General features: G+C 42.1%; 1 protein-coding gene across 4 annotated transcripts in view; it reads right to left on the minus strand.

Moving 5' to 3' along the window:
• RUNX1T1 (RUNX1 translocation partner 1) overlaps positions 1 to 25,816 on the minus strand; it is a 110,082-nt gene extending 84,266 nt beyond the window's left edge. Inside the window, exons 1-2 of one of the 4 annotated variants that reach the window (XM_021387793.1) lie at positions 24,949 to 25,816; positions 6,562 to 6,734 (exon numbers count right to left, since the gene is read on the minus strand). In XM_021387793.1, the coding sequence (XP_021243468.1) occupies positions 6,562 to 6,649 (88 nt within the window). In that variant the 5' untranslated portion in view covers positions 6,650 to 6,734; positions 24,949 to 25,816. Of the gene's footprint in view, positions 1 to 6,561; positions 6,735 to 21,927; positions 22,006 to 24,948 lie in introns of those variants that run through there. The other 3 variants (XM_021387794.1, XM_021387796.1, XM_021387800.1) reach the window with 3 other exon arrangements.

Here is a 26,032-nt window from a genome sequence, read left to right on the forward strand (position 1 = left end):
AAGAGAAGAATGTAGAGGTGATTATGAAGTGGAATTTCATACCAAGAGCAAATTACAGCACTTCACACTAGGAGAACATCTGCAAAGAGGAGTAGTAAGTGCCTGGGCCCAACGCAAAGTGCCAGTTATAATGCAGCTTGGGAATCTATCTGTGAGAACTTTCCTTAAGCAAAACTGTCACAGCAGTGACTTGCAGATATGCCCAAGCTTGATTTTTTTTTTCCAGTTTCAAATAGAGCACTGTTTTAAAACCATTATCTCCAAGGGATTTTTGATGTAGCAACCATGCGCTACGCACAATCCTTTTCTGCCATTTTCAGAGAGGAGCTAGACACCCAATGGGTGGGAGGAAGGACAGTGTAGCTGCTATTGTCACCACTCGATTGCGGGGAGTTTCCTTTTCCTATGCAGCAGGCTGAGGCTGGCAATGGATGGCTGGGTCATGGCCAGTTCATTGGATTAGGAACTCTAGAAAAATGTAAAGGTGTGTAATACACCAGAAGGAGGGACATACATGCTCGTACTGGCACATTATTTCCTACGTATATACAAACCCTGTGGAAATATGACCCTTACCATAAACCATCTTTTTTCATTCTGCAGATCCAAGCAATATTTGTTTACACTACGGCTTCTCTACAGTATGGTAGGATAAAGGATTTAAAACTGTGTGTTTAAGTAATTTCCTTTTACTTAAAGGCCCCTTTACACTAGAATAGCATAGGAGCTCCTATTGAAAAAGGGGCCTGATTCTAAAAGGTGGAGTATTATGTACATATTTAAGAATTTATTAGATCATGATTATCGATCTGGTACACTGTAACAGCTCTTTTGTTGCACCATCCCCTGCAAATCCTTCTTAGATGGAGGATTAGGAGCACAATAGATCATAATGACTCTTTTGGTCCCATTATGCTATGTGTACTCACAGCTGCAGATGCCCATGGAAGGGCACATTCTCTTAATGAGGAATCCCCTATAAACCCTTTCCTGGTAATGGCCGTTAATGTTTCTGCGCAGGAAGAGTATGCCTTTAAATCTTTATTACAAAATCCTAATGAAATACTAGCAAGGAAAATGTAAGTTACTGCTCAAGCAATTTTGATCACACCTACAAAGTAACCAAAACCATTAGCACATGAAAACGTCCTGCACAGCTACAGGAATAACTACAGAGTGGACTGAAAGCCTTCAGTATAAAAGAAAAGGAAACCATAGTTAACTTTCAGCTCTCTGTTCTCCACTCCTATAACCACAAATATCTTTCTTGGACCAGCTTCTGCCCACAACAATGAAACGTAACGGTCACATGCTGCACTGATTTTTGCTGCAAAGCCAGGTAAACATGTTCCCTTCCTCTACTACTTGCACCTTGTGACTTGAAGGTCTGTCAACACAATTATTTACAGCACTATGCTATAAACTAGATAATTAAAATTATCCAACTAAGTCATATTCTTTACCATTCAGACAAGATCATAATTCAATTTTCTATAAATCAGGGGAAAAAAAATCATTATATATACATTCAGTACCTTTACCAAACTATTTCAGTATCGATAACCTTGAACTTCAGATGATAGTGGACTTTCTACCTAGAGCTGATGTTTAAGTCCCTCCCAGCCCTGGCCACAGAAAGCTACAAGGGTCACAGGGAGTTACCTCAACGCTCAGCACCTATAAGCAAGGACTTCAACCAACTCAACCTCAGTATTTCAAAACTGAACACAAAGTTGGACACCTAAGAAAATCACATGAATACTAAGAATGGAAGTGCTGATAGCTGCCACCGCTGTTTCAATAGGCCATGCCAGAACAAACACTGGCTTGGTTTTACACCATGGGATGAATAAAAGTAATGTTGCCATGCATGCTGAAAATGAGAAACTTAGAGCACTAAGTATGATGATTACATTCATGATTACTGAGAGAAAAAAAAATTCAAAATGTTTGAATTTGCTGCACAGCACAAACTCAAGTCTGAAAGATCTTGCTCCTAAGAAGGTTCTACCTCTGAAAATGAAAGAGGTTAAGCAAAGGGAGAGAGAACAATAAAGCAGAAGGAAAAAACGTGGATTCAGAAGTGAAAGGGTTAACCTGTTTTGTTTCAGTCAGTGTTCTACCATTGCCAGAATTACAAGGGAAAGACTAAAAAGAGCCAATTTTTTTGTTATTATTCTTTTTAAAAGAAAAAAAAAATCGGGCCTATCTGTCACAGCGTTGTCCGGGCTGGAAGAACCGGCAGGAACCTCAGATTCCTGACCAAGCCCTCCTGCACACAATGCCTCCTGAATGGAAGGAACCCAGGCCCGGCAGAGATAGCCCGCTGTCAGGAACCGGCCCTGACGTGTGCGGACAGACAGGGCTGGCCTCGCAGGATGTCAGAGCGGCAAACTGCGGCTCGAGATACTGCATTTTCACACACTCTCAGCCTGGATGTTTTGCTCTTCAGGTAATTAAACAAGGAAACGGGGCTGATGTGTACGAGTCTGACCCCTGCGCTGCGGCTCCACACTTCTGCCTATCAACTTCCGCAAGGACTGCCTGCAGCATCAATAGTCTTCTGCTCTGCTCCCCCCTCTCCCAGTGCCAAGCTCCAAAAAAAATCCTCCTGGAATTATGTGCTGCTGCTGTCTACTCCTTAAACTGCTGTTTAAGAAGGGCTAAATTACTTGCTGTTCCACATGCCTTGCTGCTTTTTCATACGAAGAGGGAAAAAGGAAGGAGACTGTTACTTTCTGAGAGGTGTTCCTCAGATAAGGTCACAATATTACCTGGAGGATAGGAAGAATACACGAGACAAAGAATTCCCAAATTAATGCTTAAGCATTACTCAAAATGAGGAAGATCCTGAAAAGTCTCTCTGATTCATCCATCCAACCATCTTTATTATTTTTTTTCACTTTTTCAGTCTTTGTTTTACATAATAATATAAGTCATAGAATCAGAAAATAAGTAAATAAATAAACCAGCGCCTCCTCTTTTTTTTTCCAAAATTTAAGAAATGGTGGAAGGCAGGTGCTACCACCTATAGTCTGTGAAAGCCCTGCACATGCTGTTTGCTGGCTGACCCAGTTTCCACGCTCTTTAAATACTATTTTAAACAAAATGATTTTAGAAAGGGTAACATATTCTTACTTCTTCTGAAAACCCACAGAATAGAATATTGGCTGAGAGAGAGACCAAAAGAAAGAGGAGCACAAAAGCGTGCCTGCTTGTCTGTGTTCAACACAAAGAACATTAAATGAAAACAACTGGCATGCCGCCAAATTCCTATACAGGCAAAGAGATTCAAATAAATTGATTTCACGCATCACACTGACCTGGGATCAGTGAGCAGGGCTACAATACACTTGCTGCTCCATGTGGGGCAAAGTCCATTAATGTTATCAGAGCCACAGCACATCACCAAGAGGGAAAAAAAGGTAAACCAAACTCTGCACACTCAGAAATTCACTTTGGAAAGGGAACTTCAGCTGAAGTGCTTTGTTCCAGTTTACTAATAAATACATCCTATTGTCAGAGCTCACAGTCTGTTCATCTCAAAGGTTTCAAAGGTTGAAGTTTTCAAATTAAAATAAATACAAATGTCATATGCTTACTCTTACACTCTGCTTTTAACAGAGCTGCTCTCAAACTCCGTTATTCTCCGTGAATTTCCTCCCTTCCCCATCCGCCAGTGTTCTATATAGATTATAAGCTATTTTCTTTGTACTTCAAAAGCTGGATCCCTGCCCAGTATGTTCTTCTTGGCTCAGAAAGTAAGCTGAAGAAAACGGCCACCACTCTCAGCCACTCCAAATCAACCTGACCTATAGAAAAAAAACATTATTTGCAAGTCAGCAATACGCAAGGCCCTGCTTCTCTGTGTAGAGTCACTTGGGCTTCCTCCCTCATCTCAGAATTTCACTTTCTTACAACATGTGAAGAAACTCGTGTGCATCGTGGAGTCTCTTCTTGTCATCCAGCCTTTGTTTTTCATTAAAATCTCTCATACTCCAATCAAATGCAATGCCAGCCAGCCACAGGTGTGCACCACATGAACAGACGAAGACCGGATTGTGAGTCAAGTAATGACAATCCTGTGTCTGTAATGCACTTGTCCCCAAGAACCCTATTACATCTGTTCTATGATAGAAGGGGGGATTATTACTTCAATTGGACTCTTCAAGATGTGTAAGTATGCAAACAATTGATATAAAGACCAAAAAAGGAAAACCAAGGAAAAGAAGACATTACAGGAGCAAAATAAGGGTTAGGATGGACAAAAGCAGCCTGGTACTGCAAGAAGACACTGCTTCAAGGAAGCCATAGGCTCAGCCACCTCTTATCTTGCCTTTTATTCCATTTTTGGTTTCAAATAGTAAGTCAAATCTTCCTCGGCACAGCAAAATCCATATTAAATTAAGATGACTTCAGATATTGCTGTGAGAACCATTATTTAGCTCTGACCTATCTCTACTTTTGATGAGACCTACATCATGTCATCTGAAAAGGCGTTGTCTGCCAAACCATCCATCGAAGTGGGCTGAAAGTTGCTATAATATATAGGACAAAGCTATCTAGGGTAATGGAACAGAAGCTTTTTGCTGGATTTCAAAAGATATATATATAAGAGTGTTGGGCACATCTCTCAAGTCACTCATCCAAATTTCAGTGTGGAGCATCTTGGCCATTTAAGACTAAAATTCTTGAATGTGTTACAGACACATACATCCAGATTTAGGTAACTTACTCAGCCACCTCATTCCAAACATATCTCAAAATGGGATTGCCCAAAGATCTATCAATTACTCACCACCACTGCTGTCTTTTCTACAAAATAGCTGCCAGGCAGTTTTGGATCATCTTCTTCACTTAGGCGAAAATTATGGTTAACTCTGTAAGTTGTGCTACAGAGAGGATGTGCTTGTTTTGGAATAAAGCTACACTGATAGGACTGCAAGGGGAAGGAACTGTTTAGGATACAGCAGCCTTGCAACGGTGCTCCAGATATGCCTGCACCCAGGTGATATGGGCAGTCTGACCTGCCCAGTGGTTAATGGGACAGGTAACATGCTGTTCCCTCCCATTTTATGAATATTTCAGTAGCATAAGAAGATCATTTGGCCTTTATAAAGATGAAGTGATTTTCAGTCATATTCAATCCCTCTTTCTAATAAAAATGACCAGTATTAGAAAACACGTCTCTCTCCTAAGTTGTAGAAAATTTCCATTACCTTGCACGTGCTCTGACAGCAATAAACCACAATAAGCTTCAAATTAGTATGCCAGCATGCATGCTTGAGGCATGAAATCTTTACTTTTACATTTATTTATTTTTGAAATCCTTTATGAAGTCCTCCATTGCAGAAGAAATGAACCAACAGCCACCCATATGGGGGACACTTGCACTTTGAAAACCAGACTGCAGATAGAAGGAAGGAGGAGAACGAGAAGGTATACGCTGTGAAATCAGCAAAATAAAAATGCAACAAGAAAGTCTGCTAAGAATATACATTCTTTTCCACACTGCCTGTGTACAGGAAGATCACAGAGATACCTTGACTTGCCTTAAATCAAGCTAGAAACTCCATTTAGAATGCCAATTCATTTCTAATAGGATTTAATTTTTTAAAGTATGTCCACAGAAATGCGCAAAACCTCCACAGTGTGCACATCTCCTTGCAATACAGCACCCATACAGTAGTGTGGGGCCCTGAGTAGGCAATGTCTTGCATGGAGAGGCTAGGGACACAAAACCAGGCTTCAGCTGCCTTCAAAATAAACCAGAGCACAACCCAAAGTACTCAGACTTCTTGTTCACTTTATTTTGATATCATACTCCATCAAAGTTATGTTAGAGCCCAAACGGTCCAACACTAAAAAAAGACAGTATCAAGAGTGTTGGAAAGCACTTAAACTCAGTTTAGTAGTTTCTTGCTATCTAGACACACCATTTTAGGAGAAAAAATGCAGTTTCAGTAAAGACAGGAATGACAGTCATAAGTTAAGTAGAAGAGTTGTTCTGCCATCACAGATTTACTTTTCAACTATAGTACAAACTTTTGCATGAAAGAAACTGAAATATTCATCCCCCAATATTTCCTCAATCGAATTTAACACAGATTCCCAATGCAATGAGCTCTCCAGAGGCTTCCTCTGAATTAGAAAGACAGCCATTTGGCCAACATGATTACAACCGTCCCTTATCCTGGTTGCAAGTGCTGTTCCAACTCACAGTGCAGTAAACTGAATTTTGTTATTTTTACAGCCCAGTCAAAGATAAAACGTAGCTATGGCATCAAAAATACAGGAAACGTAGTTCAAAATTGCACATATATGTATTTAGAAGACAAGAACAATTTTAGAAAAGTCATCACTGAAGGATTTTATTGTTATAGCTGTACTCTTTCAGTGATATTAAAATGATGACAACACCTTGATTGACTTAGGCACTCTTAGGAGGCTAAAGGCAAAGATTTCTGCTTAAATTACAGTTTACATGGCAAGGTACAGTCATTACAAATAACTTCTAAAAGGTTTGCACATTATAAAATCAAATATTTTTCTGTTCCTTACCTTGACAAAATTCAAAGTTCCCTTTTTTCCGGCAGTCACCTATCACTAAACTCAGTGCTCTCCAAGTGTTTCTTTTGACAGATATCATTCTCCACCAACCGCTCTGCTAATTTCCTCTTTCCTTTTCTGACTGGGACAGATATTATGTTCACCAGCCCAGAGATCAATCTTTTCTATTGACAACAACAAATGAAAAAAAAAAAAAAAAAGAAAAAGAAAAAAAAAGCACATATCACAGCCAGTTTGAAGTACCACACCCCTTTATTTGCATGATAATAGCAGTCTTTTAAATAAAGAGGGAAGACAGAGCGGCTATCATTTTAAATCAACTACCCACATTTTCTTAGTTAATATAAGGCAGTGCTTTAACACCATATTAATTCTTCGACAAAGGCTGCTTCATAAGTTGCCCGTTTGAAATTGTTATATATGTTTATATATTAAAGGGCAACAAAGTACAGGCAGCCTGTATGCCACTGTGAAAACACCTATTTACTAATTCTGTAAAAATTATTGGTTTTAAATACATTAATACAATATAAAATATTACATACTTTACCTGGTTCAACAGAAGCCCTCAAGAATAATATATTAAATGAACGTGGTTACTAAAAATAGAGACCTTGCAATTACACAACGCTATGTGAATTTGTAAGTCGTAACAGCAAACACATTTTAAGAAAGACAGATCAAAAAGGTATTGATATATTTACAAATCATCCTCCCACTTCTGAAAAGGCAATTTCTCTCCCACTCCAACTCCTACACGAGCTGCTTATTTGGGTTACACAAATACTTTGTCATTAGTATGAGTCTATATGACAGCGTTGTCAGTTTTTCCAAGACATTAATATGCTTTCCAGGGTTCATAATTATGTCAAGGCAGAGATGTTTCAGAGCCAGGCACACAGTTACATCCATGCTTCAATCTGCATCCACTGCTCAGGTGTTGCAGGACATACAGTTAAGCATGCACAAGGATCTGGCCACAGCCGCATGCATCTACCCAAGAACCCAGCCCAAATTGCCTCCTGGACTAGATTATGCTGCAAAAAAATAAAATAGATCGCCTGAGGGCATTCTCAAAAGACCACATTTGTACTGATACGCAGAACTGCAATCTTCACCACAAAAAATGCACTTTTCTCCGCATCCCTGGCCCATGCCAAAGCCCTGTTATTTCAGTTAAACTAAGAGGTGTAAGGGGACTGCGGGACCGTACCCAGCAGTTGGCAACTGTTAAACTTTCAATATGACACAATCGCCTCTGGGATTTGGGAAACAACCACCAAAATAGGGTTAGGATTCCCCCGCTTGGGTGCAATAATTACTTTTCTAAAATTGTTATTATCATTTGGAAATTCTGTAGTTGTCACCATGTACATACACTGGCATTTAAAATTACCTTTCCACTGTGCCTTAATCATGAGTTCTGTATTTTTCAAATCTTCAGACTTCTGCGTAACACATTACACTTACACAAATGCACGCAACATTCCCTAAACTGCTGTTATTGATTGATTTGAATGTTACAGCCATAAACTCATGCCACTAGCAAAACTGAAAAATACTTCACTGACCAAGTGGCCCTATTAATTTCACTTAGCTCATTTAAACATTAAGTTTTCTACTGAGTGACGATAGCACAATCTGGTTGAAATATGGGTTTACAGTGGAACATTAAATTGGCATCATATTCTGGATTCAGAATTATACACAGCAGCCATCTGTAAAGATGTGTTCATGTTTTGTTAACCTTCGCTAATTTGGCCACTAGAAATAATTAAGATCAAATATGTTAAATGGTATAACATATAACAATTCACTATTTCTCTAGTGAATAGCATGCTTCTCTTCAAAAGGTTTTCTAATCTCTTACTGTACCACAGTAAGTTCTTACTCAAGAAAAAAAATCTAAAAATGTACTCATCTGTGGCCCACATCACAACGGAGCCATCACTTGAACTTACTGCTCTTCCTTTGTTACAGCCCCAAGTTCATTTTCTCTACACGCCACATTTTCTAAAGTGATGGATGCATTCTGCTATACCCATTCCACAGTAATCTGCCTTTTATAATGCATTTTTGCATCCCGATTCGTAAACAGTTGCTGTTGCTGGAATGTACATGCAAAATCGTCTAAAGTCTGAACTTCACTGAAAGTAGAATGCCTCAAACAATTTGTAGTCTTACAAGAGTGTTATAAAAAAGGATCAACATGTTGTATTACCATGGAAATTTTGAAAAACATACTTTCCCAAACAAATATTACTTTTTCTCAATGGTATGAAGTAATGAAAACCACATGTGTAAATCTGCGATCCATGCAGTAGTTCAAGCTGCAGCTAATAGAAAATACAGAGAGTGAACTCTGCCATATAAAGGATTCTTGTTACAGAAATATAATGTGAAAACCAGATGCAGACAGAAAACCTTAATCACAGATGGGAATGTAATCACTGGCATACAGAATACTTTTTTGATCAATCTCAACCATATGAGAAATGTATTTATTTTCTAAGGAATGCAATAACTCGAGAGAGACTTCTATTTGAATTCAGTTAACCTCATATTCACAGCGCTTTTATCTTATAGAGAGAGAGGGGGTGATATAACCTGAGCCAAGCTTTTAAGAAGAGCCACTGGCCCTGGCAAATCATTCTTGTATCAGCTTATCTTTCAAGGAATTAATAGGATGTAAAGACTACAAATATCAGAATCAGCCTCAAAAGAAATCAACCACTATTGCACTTCCTAGTTACTGCCAGAAATCTCTTCATCACTTAAGCACTTCTCTGGTTAAATTTTTCCCTGAATATGTGGTTCTTCAGAACTACAACGCAAAAAGCACACTGTTGTGCTCAAACTCTGCAGATCAGAGTCCTGTAACAAAGAACCTCCCCACTCTGTTATAAAACCTGAAGGGTCATCTGCTCAAAACATTCAGTCTACTCCAGGCCTCCTCCTAACTACTGAAAGTCCTAATGAATGCCTTCCACCCATACATCTCCGGGTGTCAGAAAAAAAGAACACAGCACACTCCAGCTATGTGTTTACATCAAGACTCTTAAACACAACTTGCATTCTACCAAGCAAGGCAGACCAGGACAACTCCTACCCATTTTCATTGCTAGTGACTTTCCTGCACAACTTTCAGAGATGGAAATACTACAGCAGTAGTAAACTTCTCATCTAAAATATGGAAATTGACACTGCAATCTGAATATCAAGTTCAGGATTCAGGTCATAGATGCACTACCAGCAGAGCTCACACTGTTGCAAGGACTCAGCCTCTTCAAAACACCATGCTCCTACCTCAGCCACCTCATCTACATCTAGCTAGACAAATTTTACACTTGGTGCTCAGACTGGACTCTCATATTATACTGCTAGATGAAAAAAAAAAAAAAAAAAGCTTATGCTTGCAAATAAAACAGGAGTAAGCCCTCAAAGACGACAGGAGCCCAGCATGTCAGCCCTCCAGCTGTGCCCTTCTGAAGGTCCCATTTTAAGTATCAGCAGCAGGATTCAACCTCTCAGCAACGGCCTATCATGAGTGTTCACTGGGCTAATTCCTGTAAATGCATTTTCTCAATTGAATGCCTGCATGCTTGGTAGCATTTGAAATAAACTACTTGCTGCATATGTCTTTTTTTCCTCCTTTGTTAACATCTAGTAAACCAGCTGATGAAAACACTTTGATCCTACCACTGCAACAGAAGTTTGGATTGTTTCTAAATCGCCTTGTCTACTCTGCCATTTAACTTTGAATTTCTGAGACTGCAGCATCTATCGATAGTGCAGAATTCAACATTTAACTCTGAAGTAATATGGACTAGATGCGCTGGTCTTATTTCTAAACAAGCGTACCTCAATTAATAATAAACTTGGGCAGAATCATCATGGGTGTAGAGTGCTAAAAATGGAGATAAATCTTCCAGCTGTAAAACAGTTCCATGTGACAAAACAGAGAGACCCTGCAAACTCTTACTTCATGTCACGTGTGAGTATGTGTGTGCCTGTGTCTTTTTCTTCCTCTCATCTAATTTCATCTGTGAGAGACTGTCCCTAGAGGACAAGAGAAGAGAGAACCAATTATATCCAGAGGTTGGTTTCTCCAAAATGAAGGCATCTGTTCCATGCCAACGACTTCCACATGGAAGGAAAACAGAACTTTGAAGGCATCTGTGTTCATGGTTGACAGTCGCAGATCTTAGGGTCTACTGTAATTGCCCAGCTGCAAACACAATTTGGTTGCTGCTGCTGTCAGCTGATCTTGCACAGAAAAGAAGGGAGCTTAAGCCCATAGAAAGTAGCTGGATAAAAATCAGATATTCTTACAGGAACACTGATACCTTCTCCCATCCGATGAGAGTATTTTTCCTGGTACAATGGGTTTGATAGAACTAAATTGTGAAGACATTTTAATGAAAACTTTACCAAATATTCTGCTTCAAAATGCTATTTTATAAATAACGTGCAAGTTTAGACATAATGTGCTCATTATTTCTTCGTATTTCAAGCTGGTATTTTGTAAGAGTGATTCAGAAACCAGCATGATTCACCAGCCACAGAATCCTGCAGCCCACCTCACTTGGACAAGTAGTCCAAGAGTACCAAGAGTACACCTGAGCAGAAGCTCTCAGTTTTCTCCAAAATGCATATGGCAGACAAATAACTTTCATGATATTTATTACTCAACTCACACAACTTCCAAAGTGAGTGGATCCTTTCCAAAAGACACTTAAAGAAATGTTACTGGTAGCTCAAAACCTGCCTTTCAGCACTGAGAGCAATGCTTGCAGCGAAATAATCTGCAATGCTGTGTCTATTTATTTGCTGCTAAAATCAAGTGAATAGTAAAGAAGCAGCCCATCTGAAGCAGCTGGACCCCAGCTGGTCTTCCAAAGCACAGTACCGAGTGCCAGCCTGGGACCAAGAATACTGACCATGCAATTGCAACACAGTGCACTAAAAACAGTGTGGCCCAAGCAGGAAAAGCATTTTCCTTCCCTATCCTTCATTCACCAGAGAAACATGGATCAAATTTTCTACAAATACTTCATATAGCCAGTGATTTTTTTCTTTTTTTAAGTTTTCTTATGTAGCACTTCTATCAACAGCTAAAAAGAAAAAAGACACCGTATGTTAAGGAAAGGTCTTCTCTTTATTGTATTGTTTTGCTTTTGTTTTAATAGAATTATTAGTTATTTTGCTGGATTTCACTGCAAACCCTCACATACACAGTGAGGATTTCCAGCCAGCAAGCTACACAACTGAGGAAGGCCAACAGGATTCCTATGCAGTTTCCCTTGCCTGGCGCATACATCAAATTATTACAAATGCACAAGGTAGAGAATATGGGGGTGGGGGGGGAACCAACAGACCTGACACTTCCTGACCACTTCTAAATTGCCTCCAGGAAGGACAGGAGTTGGGAGTAAGGACAATTAATACAGCCACCTGCTTCCTGTGACCTCCTGGGGAGCAGGCATGGCCACTGACAGCGGACTCTGGCACTGTCACTGAGGTCCTGCCCATCCTTCTCTTCCCAGAGAAGCTACGAGATAATAAAAACAATAGTGGCCAACAATAGCTCCATAAGATAAGGAGAAATTTTGGCCTGGACTTAAAAAATAAAATAAAATAAATACATAAAATATAATTAAAAATAAATAAATGAAGAAGAAGGAAATTATTCAAAACCTCCCAAGCATTTCATGGGAAGAGGACAGGACCCATAAATCTCAGAAACTGTCTGGGAAGTGATACATTGACTCACTCTTAAAACTACTGTAGCTGTTATTTACTGTAGCTGTACATGTCTCTGGAAAGTTTTGGAGCAGGCAGCTGGCTTAAACACAGTTTTACTGCTCTTGGGACACAGAAGTGGAGAAATCTGGCCCCATGTACTCAACAGGAACCTCTGAGAATATTATTACAGCAGGAATGGATTTTTTCTCCCCTTTAAATGGAATTCTTCATCAGGTAACTCCATCATTTATAATACAAAGACAATGACTCACTTTACATTCAGACCTGAGCTAGCTCACTTATCCTTACATCAGATAATGTCATTAGGGCAATATCTGAATCTAACCTCCAAATGGGCACAACAGAGTATGGCTAAGATCACAGAGGTGAGACGGGAGCACTGAAGGTGTAGATCCACAGCCTTGTGTTGAGACAAAAGTCATTCCATCTTCAAGGAGAACTGGGTCTGTGAACACCACTGAAGATCTGAATGCCAGCACTTTCAGGCCGAGGCTCACAAGCTCTGCAGACCCATGGAGTTGCACCAGTTTATCATGGTGCACAAGAAATGCGCGTAACAGCCAGAAACTAAGCTTTGCTATTAAAGTTCAGTTTGATGTTTTCCTTGCTCATCTTCAGTACATTTTAATACAGGTTGCAGCATGCTTTTCCAGCATTAAGTGGTTTGCCAACAAGCTTTAAAAATAATAAATAGCACAGTCATGAAACAGCTTTTGCTTAATGGTTCCTAGAACTCAGTGACTTCACTCACTAAAACCCTTTCTATAACATTACTCTTAAATACTTTCAGCAGTGTCACCATTAAAATAAAATAAAAAATCATCCTGGCACTACCATCCATTGATAGCACACCCGCAGGTGCCATTATCCCTAAATTTGTTGGCAGCTTTCTCTGGCACCACTATGCTTTAATGGCCCTGGCAGCAAACCTCACCTGGATGTCACTGAAAGCACTCCTTTGGAGCACACTTCCCAAATATCCTTTGCAGTAGTATCAGTCTGTCTCCTTTGTTGCATTCTAATCATCTCATTTTCTGGCAATGGCCTCACGCTTTCTTGCAGTCCAAGCCTGAGCTGGTCTGTGGCAGTTCTCCTCTTGAACTAACACGTGATTAAATGCTGGGATAAATTTTCAAAGAGAATTTCAGGGTAGTATCTTTGCTACTCAGGGTGTGTGTTCACTCGCCTCTGAGCATTAAAATCCATTGTATTCCATCCTAATAACGGGACTAAAACAATAGTGAAGCAAAGCACAAGTACAAACCCCAAGCTAATCTAACACTCCATAAGAGAGACTGTTAAACCTCAGGACCACCAGATGCCACGCACATTTACTCAACATGCCACCTGATTTGTCATGGCAGCACAAAGCACTAGCATCTTGATATTGCCAGTACGGAAGTGCACAAAACAAAAAGCAGAAAATAAACAATACTGGGAAAAAAGTGGACAAGTTGGGGAGTTGGATTGTTTCTTTTTGGCCCAAACTATTTGACACCTAAGCCACAAACTAAGTGGCCACCTGTGTGGTCATGTCCAGAAATGCAAAAATGTAGTCTATAGATGTCCAAATAAAATGACTCACAAAAGAAAATGACGAGTGGTAATGACTACTGCTTATGCAAATTACACATTAACATCCAAAAAGGCAGGCACACGCAAGCCTCCTAGATGCACAAAAGTAACTGCAGTTTTGTACAATTTGTAGTGGTCACGCAACCACCTCCTCAGATGCGCATCAAAATAACTGTTTTTCACTGCCTGGTTCAGTATGGCTTTTCATAAACAATATATATTTTATTATCTCTCGTTACCTGCCACTGTGTGCAGATTAATTCCACTCCACTAGGTGGAGTCTTATATCTTTCCAGACAGCGACTTTCCAAGAGAATCTGTTATCCTCTGCAAACTGTGGGTGTTACTTTATCATAAGCACCACAGTCAACCTGCCTTGACTAACAGAAGTGGCAATGTCTCAAACGCCTGCTTGAAGAAATAACCAAATACGTCACGAAGACCACACGTCGACATGCGGCAATATGGGACTGATCAGGAATGGTACTGCTGTATAGTTCTTTCAAACACAGTTGCATTTTCGTGATAACAAAATTTAATCAAGAATACAGACTAAAAAATGAACATCGCTTCAATAAGTCACTGTATCTCACACATGCCCAGCAACCAAAGATAAACAAAAGTAATTTGCTGAACTTCTTTTAAATCCTCTGTGTGCATTCATAAATATTTTGGATATCTAGGATGTTCTTCCTTTGAGGCATCCCAAAACCTATCACAGAAAATGAAAGCTAGCATGAAAGGATTTCTTTCTGTAGTCACATTTCCAGTCACAACCACTGGAGTTACATATGGCAACTATTCAATAGGAACAGCAAAACAGCATTCAGAATTTTTGGCAAAGAACGAGAACGGAGCACTTTTATGAATGTGCTGGGAAAATTTAGATAAGAAAATTTAGATATAGACTATCTATCTATCTATATACAATCTCTGCTAGACTCCACCCCAATCCCTGCAAAAAGAAAATCCTCGACCGAAACAAGAAGCACCTTGGCTTCAAAACTCCTCAGGCAGACAGCATCTCCCTTAGCACAGTACGGCAGAGCATTTGTTTGGCGATATTCGCGAGCAGAAAGCTCCGCGTAGGCACTTAGCACTAACACGGGGCTCCGCGAGGGTCTCACGTCACCGGGTCAGCCGCGGCGGGGCCAGCTCAGCGCGGGTTCTGCTGTTGGCAGATATCACAAGTTATTTAAGGCTACAGACATTTTGCTCCCATCGGCCGTGTTTTTTGTAATATTTACTTCTCGTACATATGTCTATAACTATGTATACGTCCCACAGAAGGTGAGGTTTAACAGGGTTAGCTTTGTTGGGGAAAAGGAGGTTTGGAGGAAAGGAAACAACTTTCATGTTTAGAAGATTTGAATCTAGTGACTGTCATAGGATGTAAACACTCTTCTGGGGAGGGAGGCTTTTTGTTATGTTTCAGGAGTGCACAGAGTTTGGGATAAAATCTGTATAAATAATCATCCCTCTGTCATTCAACACAAATTTATGCACGTGTGCGTGCACACAGTCATGTTTGGGAATACAAACTACAAAGTAGACATGCCACAGACTTCCAGACAACCTCCTGCAAGCGCTGATCTCTCACAAAATCCATTCTATATTTAAATTTCAAGTTTATTGAATTTTAATTATTTTTGATCTGCAGATCACTTTGAGGAAAATCCCCCAAGGTCAATAGCTTACAAATCCAATTGTAAAACCAAACACGAGCATCAGCAAGGCCCCTTCCCATACAGACACCTGCCAAGGAACCGAGTTCCTGACTTCCAGATTAGAATTCAACAGCTAAAGCCCATTCTAATATTAAAGCCAGGTAATTCTTTATTTCATATTTAGTGCAACGTAGAGAAGTAAATGAAAAGCTCTCATTTCGTTCTGCACGTTTACTGATGTTACATACATAGGGCTCTATAGATGTAACTGAATTATCACTTCTTCATTAAGATCCTTATCTAAAAACAAGCAACTCCCCTTTTCATTACATCAGGAGGATGTTGTTTTGTTTTTAATTAAAAAGTAATAACGTTTTGTTTTTTTCCTCTGGAGATTCCTCTGATAGAAAATTTGTGTTTTATCAATGCAGCTCTTCCCAGGTTCATAAAACCCACTTTGATTAGCAGCTCAAGAGCAGCAAATATGTTTGCATATATGTATTCAAACCTAATTTAATAATTTCATTTAACCATGGAAAAAGTCACTCCAAAAACGCAAGCAAAATGTTCTTAATGAGCTTAGCTATAGATTTGCAGGTCTAGTAAGGATGAAATAAGTCAAAGAAAGCTCTGCCATGCTCTGAACTTCCCTTACCTTCTGCAAGGTACTCAGAGGTAGGTGAAGCTGTATCGTTAAAATCGGGAAGCAGCCTCTTGTCATTTTAAGATACTATCGTAGTTTATTAATGAAATCGCTTTAAATGTACATGTTAAATCCTTTAACCAATACAACAACATTCAGCTATCCAGTGCCATTTTTATAGTCCAAACAGATACGGTCCTAATTGCATAATGCTATTTTATCTGCTGAAGATAAAAGTGCCGATAAACAAAAATGCACATTAGGCAGGAGATTTTTCAGAATAGATTTTTTTTTTAAATAACCCACTTGCATTAACAAAAGATTGCAATGGCTTCCAAATTATAGGGTGTTATTTTTAGTGGAAGTAGTTCAATATTCATATTGGAGCAGATGTAGCAGTTTAACAAAACAGCTCTTCAAATCCTGCACAAATTGAAAACAGGAAAACTGATTGCATTTTCTCTTATCACTTTCCTTTTCTGAATTGACACTTTTGGCCTTCTGAAAATTTACACATGGCTTTCATCTCAACAGCACCTGCTGATCAAACAGAAACCTAACATTTTCATGAAAATGGTATAAAGGACCAGTTTTCTTTTTACCATCTTAAAGGGCATCAGCAGTCCACTTGATGGCAACAATTGTTGAGTAGATGGCACACTCAGAATACATTTTATATTTTCATTACAGTTACTTTTAAAAATGAGTTAAATCACTGGTGGCTCTTTCATATTAGCTTTTTGTCTGCCTTAAATTAATTCCAATCTCCATCTCTGCCTAATCCTGATGGGTTTCATCCTGCAGGCAGCTCGATTTTAAAGAACATCTGAAAGACTTTGATATAATAAGGCACGCCCTATGTTCTGCAACCATTGGGTCTTCTTTTTATGTGTGTTTATATGTGAACGTGTAAATTAACAAATGCAATACATGCATATGTATACATGATTGTATCCTTTTCTTTATACTACATAAAAATGTATATCTAATATCTGTCATTCTGCACTATTTTCCCTGTATTGAATCTCCCGAGCACTGTCACAAAAGCGTGTTGGGAAGGCCAAACTGAATTTATTTACGTTAAAGTTTTTCTTTGTTCCCTTGTACAATCCTCAGAATCGGAGAAGGTCTAGCAGGTGCTTTGGAACTTGAGCATCAAGGCTGGGTTGAGATGCTGCCATTGGCAAACACACAAGCAACACAATCGGCAGTCCTTGGTCTCTTCTTGCGAAAGGTTAAGGTATCAAGTCATGTACATAAAATATGAAACTTAAGTACCTTGTTATCCTGTCTGCTGCCGAGTCTGTAAACTCTGAAGTGCGGCAGCAGGTAACAAGTACCATCTTCCCTTGTACATAATTCTAGGTGTAATTAAAGATACTCCTGAAACCTGCTACGTGTCAGCTCCTTAACTGATGGAGCCCTAACCCCTCTGAAGTGCTCTGCTGCCATCCATTACCATTCTGCTTCAGTGATAAGGTAACCTGAAGGCAGAAATGACATACAGTAATATATGTGCCACTCCAGACAGTTGGTTTGTGAATTTCAGTGTTTCATCATGCTCACTGAGGCAATCGCAAACCCGAAATGTCAATATGTTCAGTCAATGGAAGTAAAATAATGGGGCTCTATTGTCTTACCCTATCGATCTGCTGCTGTCAACAAGAATACATGCCCCCCTGGCTTTAAACAAATTTTAATTAGGCTTTTAGTTACTGCATCATAGCTATATATCTATCTGTGCAAACACTTGACAGAGCAAAACGGCAGTATTTCAGACTTCTTGGACATATTTTGAAGGTAATTGTTTAATGTTTCTTTAAGAAATAATTGCTGATGAAGCCATTTGCTAAAACAGTGTGCATGCACACTCTTTGAGCCGCTGTGATCTGGAGAGAACTGAAAAACCACCCGCTATCTGCATCCAGAGGAAAAGAAGGGGGAACAATCCAATCGACAGGCCTCAGCGCGGGTGGAGGGTCCCCGCTCATCACCTTCCGGTGGCGGGAGGGAGGCGGGCAGCGAGCGGCGTGGCCTTTGTGCACGCTCAGCACACACACACACACATCGCGGCTTATCTGCAGTGCAGCCCTGTGTCCCTGCGAGGTGGGGGCTGCGTGGCCCAGATGGAGAGGGAGGCACGGCAGGCTGAAGAGAGGTGGCAGTGGGTGCCCCAGCTCCTTTCCCCCTTCTCTTCAGGCTGGCAGCTGGCCCTGCTTCACTCCTACACCTGTGGGACAAGCACCTTGCCAGATGCAGCACTTCACCTATGGGGTCGCTACCTGAAGTCACCTGCGTCCCCACCAAGATGACGTCCCCATGATCTCCTTCAGCCTAGGACCTAGTCAGAAGATGTGTCCTGCCAGGAGCACCGAGTCGCCTGGCCCAACACTGGCCAAGCAGCCAGCACAAGCCACAGCTCAGTCTTGCCACAGCCAAGAGCCCCAACGCCACACAGCAGCTACGCCTGGCTGCAGGTCACCACTGTCCACCAGAGATGGAACAATAAACCAGAGCAGGCCCTCCACCCAGCAGTTCAGATATCAAGAAAACAAGTGCTCAGTTTATATTGACTGGATTCATCAAAACTTATCGTGAAGTACTGGGAGGGGAGAAAGCAAAGCCTGCCAAGCCCGGCCTGGAGCTGAGGGCAGAGCCAGCCAGCAGCATCCCTGCACAAAGACCGCTGATTGCTCAGCTCACTCTGCACTTTTCAAATGTTCCTCCCTAGGAACCAGCATTTCTCTGTTACGGGAATGTGTCTCCCTCGCACGTCTGTAGAAAAGCAACGCGATGGCTGGGATGAGGACAATGACAGCACGCTGGAGTGAAACAAGCATTGTTCAGCACCGAACCCCTTCCAAAATCGCTCGGCCAAGATAGCAGTTTTTCGACAAGAAAAGAAATAAAGGGAATTTGACACATAATACAAAGTGAAAAGCAGAACCTAAGTGGGGGAAGGGCGTGTGTGTGAAAATCATGTCACTGCAATGAATGTCAGATAAAAAGGGGTCTGTCACAAATCCTCCACTAATCCAATAATGCGAAAACCTCTTGGTATCGCTGAGACATAGCACAAGGTAATTTTTTTTTTTTTTTACTCTTCATAAACCACTCTATACATTTAGCATTAGAAAGACAGCAATTTGACAAATTTTCTTATCGCAAAACCAAGAATTCAATTTTTCATTAAAGGTAAACTGATTTTTTACGTGTCGAATTTACTATGCGCATTCCTCAGCCAGTATTTTTACCCTAACGAAGGGCCACTTTTTGCGCAACTTCCTCCAGTTGTCAGTTGTGTGACAACCATATTTAGAGGTAATCAGACAGGTCACATTACAGAAGTTAGTCAACTCATGAGAAACCTTAGCCCTCATGCTTAATGGTATGCCCTATGCATTTCCAAAGAAAAGTGACTTCAATTAATTCAACCTGCAAGGTACCACAGAGCTTCCTCTATGTGCATGTTCTTTCAAAATATTGTGTACTAATTGTTCCTTTTGTTCTCAAGACGTTAGGGATTTTTTTCCTTATATATAAATATAATACACAGTGAGCTAATTTAGGATCCGTCAGATTCTCAACTGCCAGAGCCACAATGCTTGTCTTCTATCTGGGCTGGCCATCCCACCAGGCAGTTTTACTACTCCAGTCACAATTCTCTAAAGAAAAGCTAATCCAGGATCCTTTCTAATGTAAACAGTTTGCTGCAAAAACACTCACATTTAAAAATAAAGCAATGTGTGGTAATAAAATAAATACAATCAGACTACAAATGTGAAACAGAAGTGGCGTTCCATAAGCACAGCTGTCTCAAAGTCCAAGCTGCAGGCTAGAAATCTTAATTTCAACTGACTCTCTCTTAATCATGGGTTACCTTCCTATAAAGCGTAAAGTCCATCTGCCCCAGGCAGATAAGTTTTGAAGCATTAAAACAGATAAAAATCTAAAATTTTCTTTCTTGCATTGAATATGTGAATTCTAGTGTGTTATAATGTGAGAATTCCAACATATGACCATTATGGCACAATATCTCATAGCTCAGCTTGTCATGACTTCACTTGTAATTCTTATGTTAATTATGTTCATAATTACTATAAACAGATGTGGTAGAAATTCATGTGACCTTTTACTGCAGAAGGCATTTCTCACTCTTTCCATTTTATTTTAGCAATACAATATTAAACCTGAGCAAAGAATTTCTGACGTACTCTACATGCATGTGTACATATTTAACGTGAAACCATTTCTACCCCATATATTTCAGCCAAAGGACCACCTATGTGCCAGCACACTGACATGAAAATGATGGTAACTGAGAAGCCAACCCTGAAACATACCCCTGAAAGACTGTGCTTGAAGTGAACCTTTTCGGCTAAGCCAAGCTAAATCTACAACTGACGCCTGGGACATAAATGGAGCAGTGTGTTTTTATTCAGCACCTTTGTTAATGCAGCAGTATCCTGCTTTACAACCACAGGTACATGACAGCCATACAGCAATTCATTTTACTCACAGCCCAACCATCACCGCCTGTACACAAAACACATTTACAATAAAATCACTATGGATTTCATTAAGAGAAAGCCTACTCAAATTTCATTTCTTTGGACCTAATCTATAATTAGTGTGGACAGACAGGTGCAAACCCTTCTCCTCTACAGATGGCTACTGGAAATGGTGCAAAATAGCTCCTTCTGTTTAAACAACACACAGATAACCTGCTCTGCTCTTATCACTTACAATTACCTCCATTATACTGAACTAATGTTTACTTTAATAAAATGTCCACTGTTCTCTAAACGATATTTGGAAACTTTCATATCAATGGCAGGGAAAAAAAAAGAAGATGGAAGCCAATGTCTTTCAGATGAAATTATTCTGAAGGGAAATAAAAAGCCTTTTGAAGGGCAGGATATTTTGACTTCGATTTTACATCTGCTGATCATTTTTCTTTATCCACAAAACCACACAGTATACTACTTCCTGATGCATTTATGCTACCATATATTAAGCTAATCAAGTTTATAGTAAACAAGAACAAAATAACCGCAATTTTAAAGCGGTTCTTTGAAAAGTAACATTTACTGTAGAGAAACAAGACCTTTTACATTAAAACTTCAGTTTTTAAACTAACTTTCTTAGATCTTCGATGTGAAATAAGGTGAAGAAAATGAAATCTGGAAGCCAATATTTTAAGAATTTACTCTCAGTCCTTATGCTAAATTCAGTATCAGTTTAAACTCTTATAAATATTCTAGGTTGCTATTAAAGGCTGTATGAAAAAGAGCAGGCTGCTACTAACTAAACAGATCCAAGGTTTTTAATTTATTCCGGTTTAAAATAATTTCTTTATGTGGTTTTTCAGCCAGACCATGAGAAATAACCTCTTCACAACACCAAGTTCACGTTTCATTTCAGTTGATAAGGCTTCTTGATCTCTGCATGACAACTTAAGTTGCTAAAGAACAAAGACCAAGGTCTCCCCCCCAGCCTAACAAATCTGAAGCTCCTGCAACAGCAACATCCTAATATCCTTATTCAATTAGCTAAAGATTTAACAGTAATGGACTGTGGCAAGTGGATTTCAAAGATGAAAATGACAATTGCAAGCCCTTTCTCCCATCACCCCCAATGCAAATACTGCAGACGCCTATTTCACCCCAAATGCCTGCGATGAGGGGCTCGCAGGCTGCACAGTACCTCAATGGAGCGAGCTTTGCATTCAACGCCTGTCGGCTGAAGTTCATTTCAGAGAAGTGAGAAACAGGATTTGACAGGGAAGAACGTCCTGAGCTGACTAGCCACTGGCCAGCACTCCAGGTGGAGCTATTTTTCTCCCCTTTATTCTATAAACAATACTTCTGGCACAGAACTCCATGTGCGCGCAGGCATACACAGTGTTAAGTGTATACAGATGAGACGCCGTGTGATGTTTTACTGGTCCATTATTTAGGCAAGAAACGAGTTAACATTAAGGTGGTCAGAAATGGTAGAAGGCAATGTTTTACTTGAAAAGATTTTGGAAACTATTTAAAAGCTCAAAGCCTTTGAAGGAAAACAACTCGTGCAGCAGTTGCCAGGAAGCAGTGACCTAACGCTGCTGTCTGCATTCCATTACAAACAGAATGGTTCTTGTCTCCTCCGGCCCGCTCCCACCGGCCCGCAACCTGGGGCCAACAGCTCGCTGTGTCCCACCACCTCCCTCACACCCGGCCTGGCTTCAGCTCAGCATCAGCAAGCTTTGGGGTGGCGGGTCTCAGTGGGGACTGGGGTTTCCTTCACAATGTTGCGTGATTTGAGTTTTCCCATGATGGAAAGGAAAAGTGATGCAGGAATTGAAGGCAGCAGTTCTACCCTCAGGTGCAGATATGGTAAAACTGACCTTCACAAAGTTGTCGGTTACCAAACGCAGCGCTACTTCTTCACCGAAAGCTTTGACAGAGAGTCTGCAGCTTGTCTCACAACTAATGAAGCCTCTGCCAACTTTGTGTTTCCATATACTGAACCGTTAGGAACATGCCATGCTTAGATCTTTTTCCTAGTATTATTTCTATTGATGGGGAGCCCCAGAAACATACCTCACTCTAAAACCAGACCGTATAAACAAGACAGAAACTTTCCTAGCATTCAGCCAGGCTGAAGGAAGTTCCCTGCTCGTATTGGATTTCCTAAGGAAATCAGCCCAGAATAAACGGCATGAGGTTTTCAGACTTCCCATGGAAAGGTCAAGCATCAGCTTTAACAGCCATCAGAAATCAGTTTCAGTCCCCTCACCACCCAGCTTCACCCAAACCGCTCGGAGAAAAGCAGAGCATAAGGACCTGGACAACAGAACTCACATCTAAAAGCGTCTCTCACCTCTTGCCTCAAACTGCACTTAACAAAGTTACTCATTTAAACTTCCCATTGCATCCATCAGGATGCAGAAACAGAGGAAATGTGAGGCTATGAGGGGATAATTAAATAAATTATAATCACCCTTAGCCCTAACATATTGTGTTTACAAATACAATAATAATGTTTCTAGCTACATGTCAAAAGAAAATATTTTCTGAGTCCTTCAAAAAGCGTGCGAGTACCGCTCCAAGTAGAAAATAAGTCAAAACAGATTAGCAGACCAAAAATGGGGAGGGGAAAAAAAAAAAAATCCTGCTTTGGTCAGCAAGTCGGACCACCATCAGGGGATAAATCAATTTGCAGCAGCTGTGGACAGCCATTTAAGTCTGGGGCCTGAACAGATTAATTAGGGGAAGCGATGTTAAAAGTTAAAGGGGTCAGAGTTACATTAAGCACACGTATATTTGCTGGAGCAACCCCTCGGCTGTTACATACCGAGACTCAGAAGGCATCCTTCAGTTACACGAGGGTATGCCTACAGCCAGGCGTTTGGCACTCGCCGTACACCCACAGCCGTGCACTCAGGCTGCATTCAGAGAGTGCACCCCTCTCTTATCCTCATCTCTAACACCCTACGCCCCTCACCGGCGTCCTGGTTTGCCTGCGGAGCCGTGCGGCTTCGTACCGCCAGGGCAAGCGAGATCCAGCCCTGCTGCGCCGGGCAGTGCCAAACTTGGGCAGCTCCTTAGGGCACCAATCGCTACCTGGGGCTCAGCGGATCGCAGCCCGCACCCCAGCGATGTACAAGCGGGGGATGCAGCCCGCACCCAGCAGCCTCCAAGAACCGGCTCCTCCCGGCTTAGGAGCCCGCAGCCGCCCTGGGAACGGCGGCTGAGCGGGAGACCGAGCGGCTACCAGGGCGGTGGGGCCGCATGCCTTCGCCCTCCCGCACCCCGGGGAGCGGCCTCGCAGCTCCGCTGCGGTGCGCTGCGGGCGATCCCAGAGCTGCGCCCATGAGTTACTTTCAGTTTCTCTCTAACGTTTGGGGAGCAGAGGGCAGTGACAACACCGATTATTTCTGGGCACAGAATGTAACAGAATTCACGTGCTGGGGGGTGACCCAGCGAGGGCCGCGAGTGCTTTCCTCCCCCGTGTCCAATTTTCGCCCCGTCTCCCAACTTTGGCACTAACAAAAGGACTCGAAGTGGCCCAAAGTGCAACGCTCGTTTGCACGGGCGGGTGTGTGGTTCTCATCCCTCAGCTTCCCGGATCGTGGTGTTTCGCTAATGTACGGAACCGATCCCTCCGGCTCAGCTCGGCGAGGTGACACGATCACATCCTACTGCAGTTTAGGAAATGCACTCCCTACCGCTGCCCTCTCGTTTCAGGGAGCGAGATACAAAACCGCGGTGCAATGCAAGACGATGCGCACAGCCTGAAATATTTCTCGCAAAATAGCCTGAAGTGGTGTTGCCAGTGCTACATAATCCGATGATTGTAATGGAACAACAACAGAATCCCACCAGAAATATTTCAGGCACTCCGCTTCACATTGGCTAGGTCTGGGATCTGGCAAAAGGGCAGGAAAAAAAAAGGAAGATAAAAACCAAAAACAACAAAACGAGTCCTAAATGGAGACAGAAACCCTGCGCTAGGAGCTTCGGAGGGCTGCTTTCTACACGAACTGGGTGCTTTGGGTCCTGGGCTTTGGAGAGATCCGGGGCCGAGCCGGTGAGCGGGGACAGCGGTGGAGGAGCTGCATGCACCCGGGCACGGCCGCAGCCCCGGGTTAGTTCCAGCCGCGGAGCCCCAGCAGGAAGGAGAGGGGGAAAAGAGAGAAGAGGGGCCCGCACCCCCGCGCCGCGGCCCCGCGCCCGTACTCACACTGCAGAGGACCGGAGATTCCCACCATTCGCCACGGGCTGCGAGCTGCAAATAAAAGTTCCCGTCCTGCTCGGGGGAGCGCCGGCAGCCCAGGCTGCTGGAGGGGCGCGGGGGTGGGAGCGAGGCGAGCAGCACGGCGCGGCTTCCCTTCCCAGTCCAGATGATCCACGTCCACAAAAGTCAAAACGAGCTGAGGAGAAACTCCAGCTGCTCTTCCCCCCTCCTCCTCTCTCTCTCTCTCTCTCTTTTTTTTTTTTAAAGGAGGATCAGCTCGAGAGAGCCTCCTGGTTCCAAGGGAAAGGACGAGAAGCAAAAATAAAGTCTCCAAGCCGAGATAGCAAACGCCCAGCTCCTTCTCCTCGCCGCAGCCAGACGTGATGCGGAGCGCAGGGAGCGGCCGCTGTCAGTGGCGGGGGCTGTGCCTGTCCCCGTGCAGCCGACGCATCGCCGGGCCGCGCTGCGCTGCGCTGTACCGCGTCGCTCCGCGCTCCGTTCCGCCGCTCTCCGCTCCGCGCCCCGCTCCGCCCGGCTCCCCGCTAGCAGACACCTCGCGAGGCAGGCAGCATACTGCCGGCAGCCAGCCCGGCCCCGCTACCCAGGTGCAGGGGGGGAGGGCTTAAAGCAGTGGGAGGTGATAGAGGTAGGAGACATCTGTGTCGTGAGGGGGTTAGTGGGGGTCAAGTAGATGTTAACAATAGGCGAGCGCGGTCCCTCTCGGGCAGCCCGCCTGCTCTTTCTTTCCCTCGCTCGCTTTTACCGGGTGGACATCTAACTTGCTCCCTAATGATGCCTCCCCGGCTTTAAGAGTCCAGACTGCCCTGCAGTAACCCAAGACAAACACTTTCCCTGGCCATCTGGAGAGCTCCTGGCTGCTCTGCCTGTGTCTCATCACTGTGTGAAGAGACAGCAGTGCTAGAAATCAAGCCACTCTCAGATCTACTCTCTAATCCCCTTCTGTTAGCTGATTTCCAGTCAGACTGTTTGCTTTCGCATTAGATAATAGCCTTAGAGAAAACAATTATCATTTTCTTTTTCCCTTTGTATTTTGTTCTTTATAAAGTACAGTATCGAGGAAGGCCTCCCT

The sequence above is a fragment of the Numida meleagris genome, chromosome 2, assembly GCF_002078875.1.
Source record: "Numida meleagris isolate 19003 breed g44 Domestic line chromosome 2, NumMel1.0, whole genome shotgun sequence".
NCBI lineage: Eukaryota > Metazoa > Chordata > Aves > Galliformes > Numididae > Numida > Numida meleagris.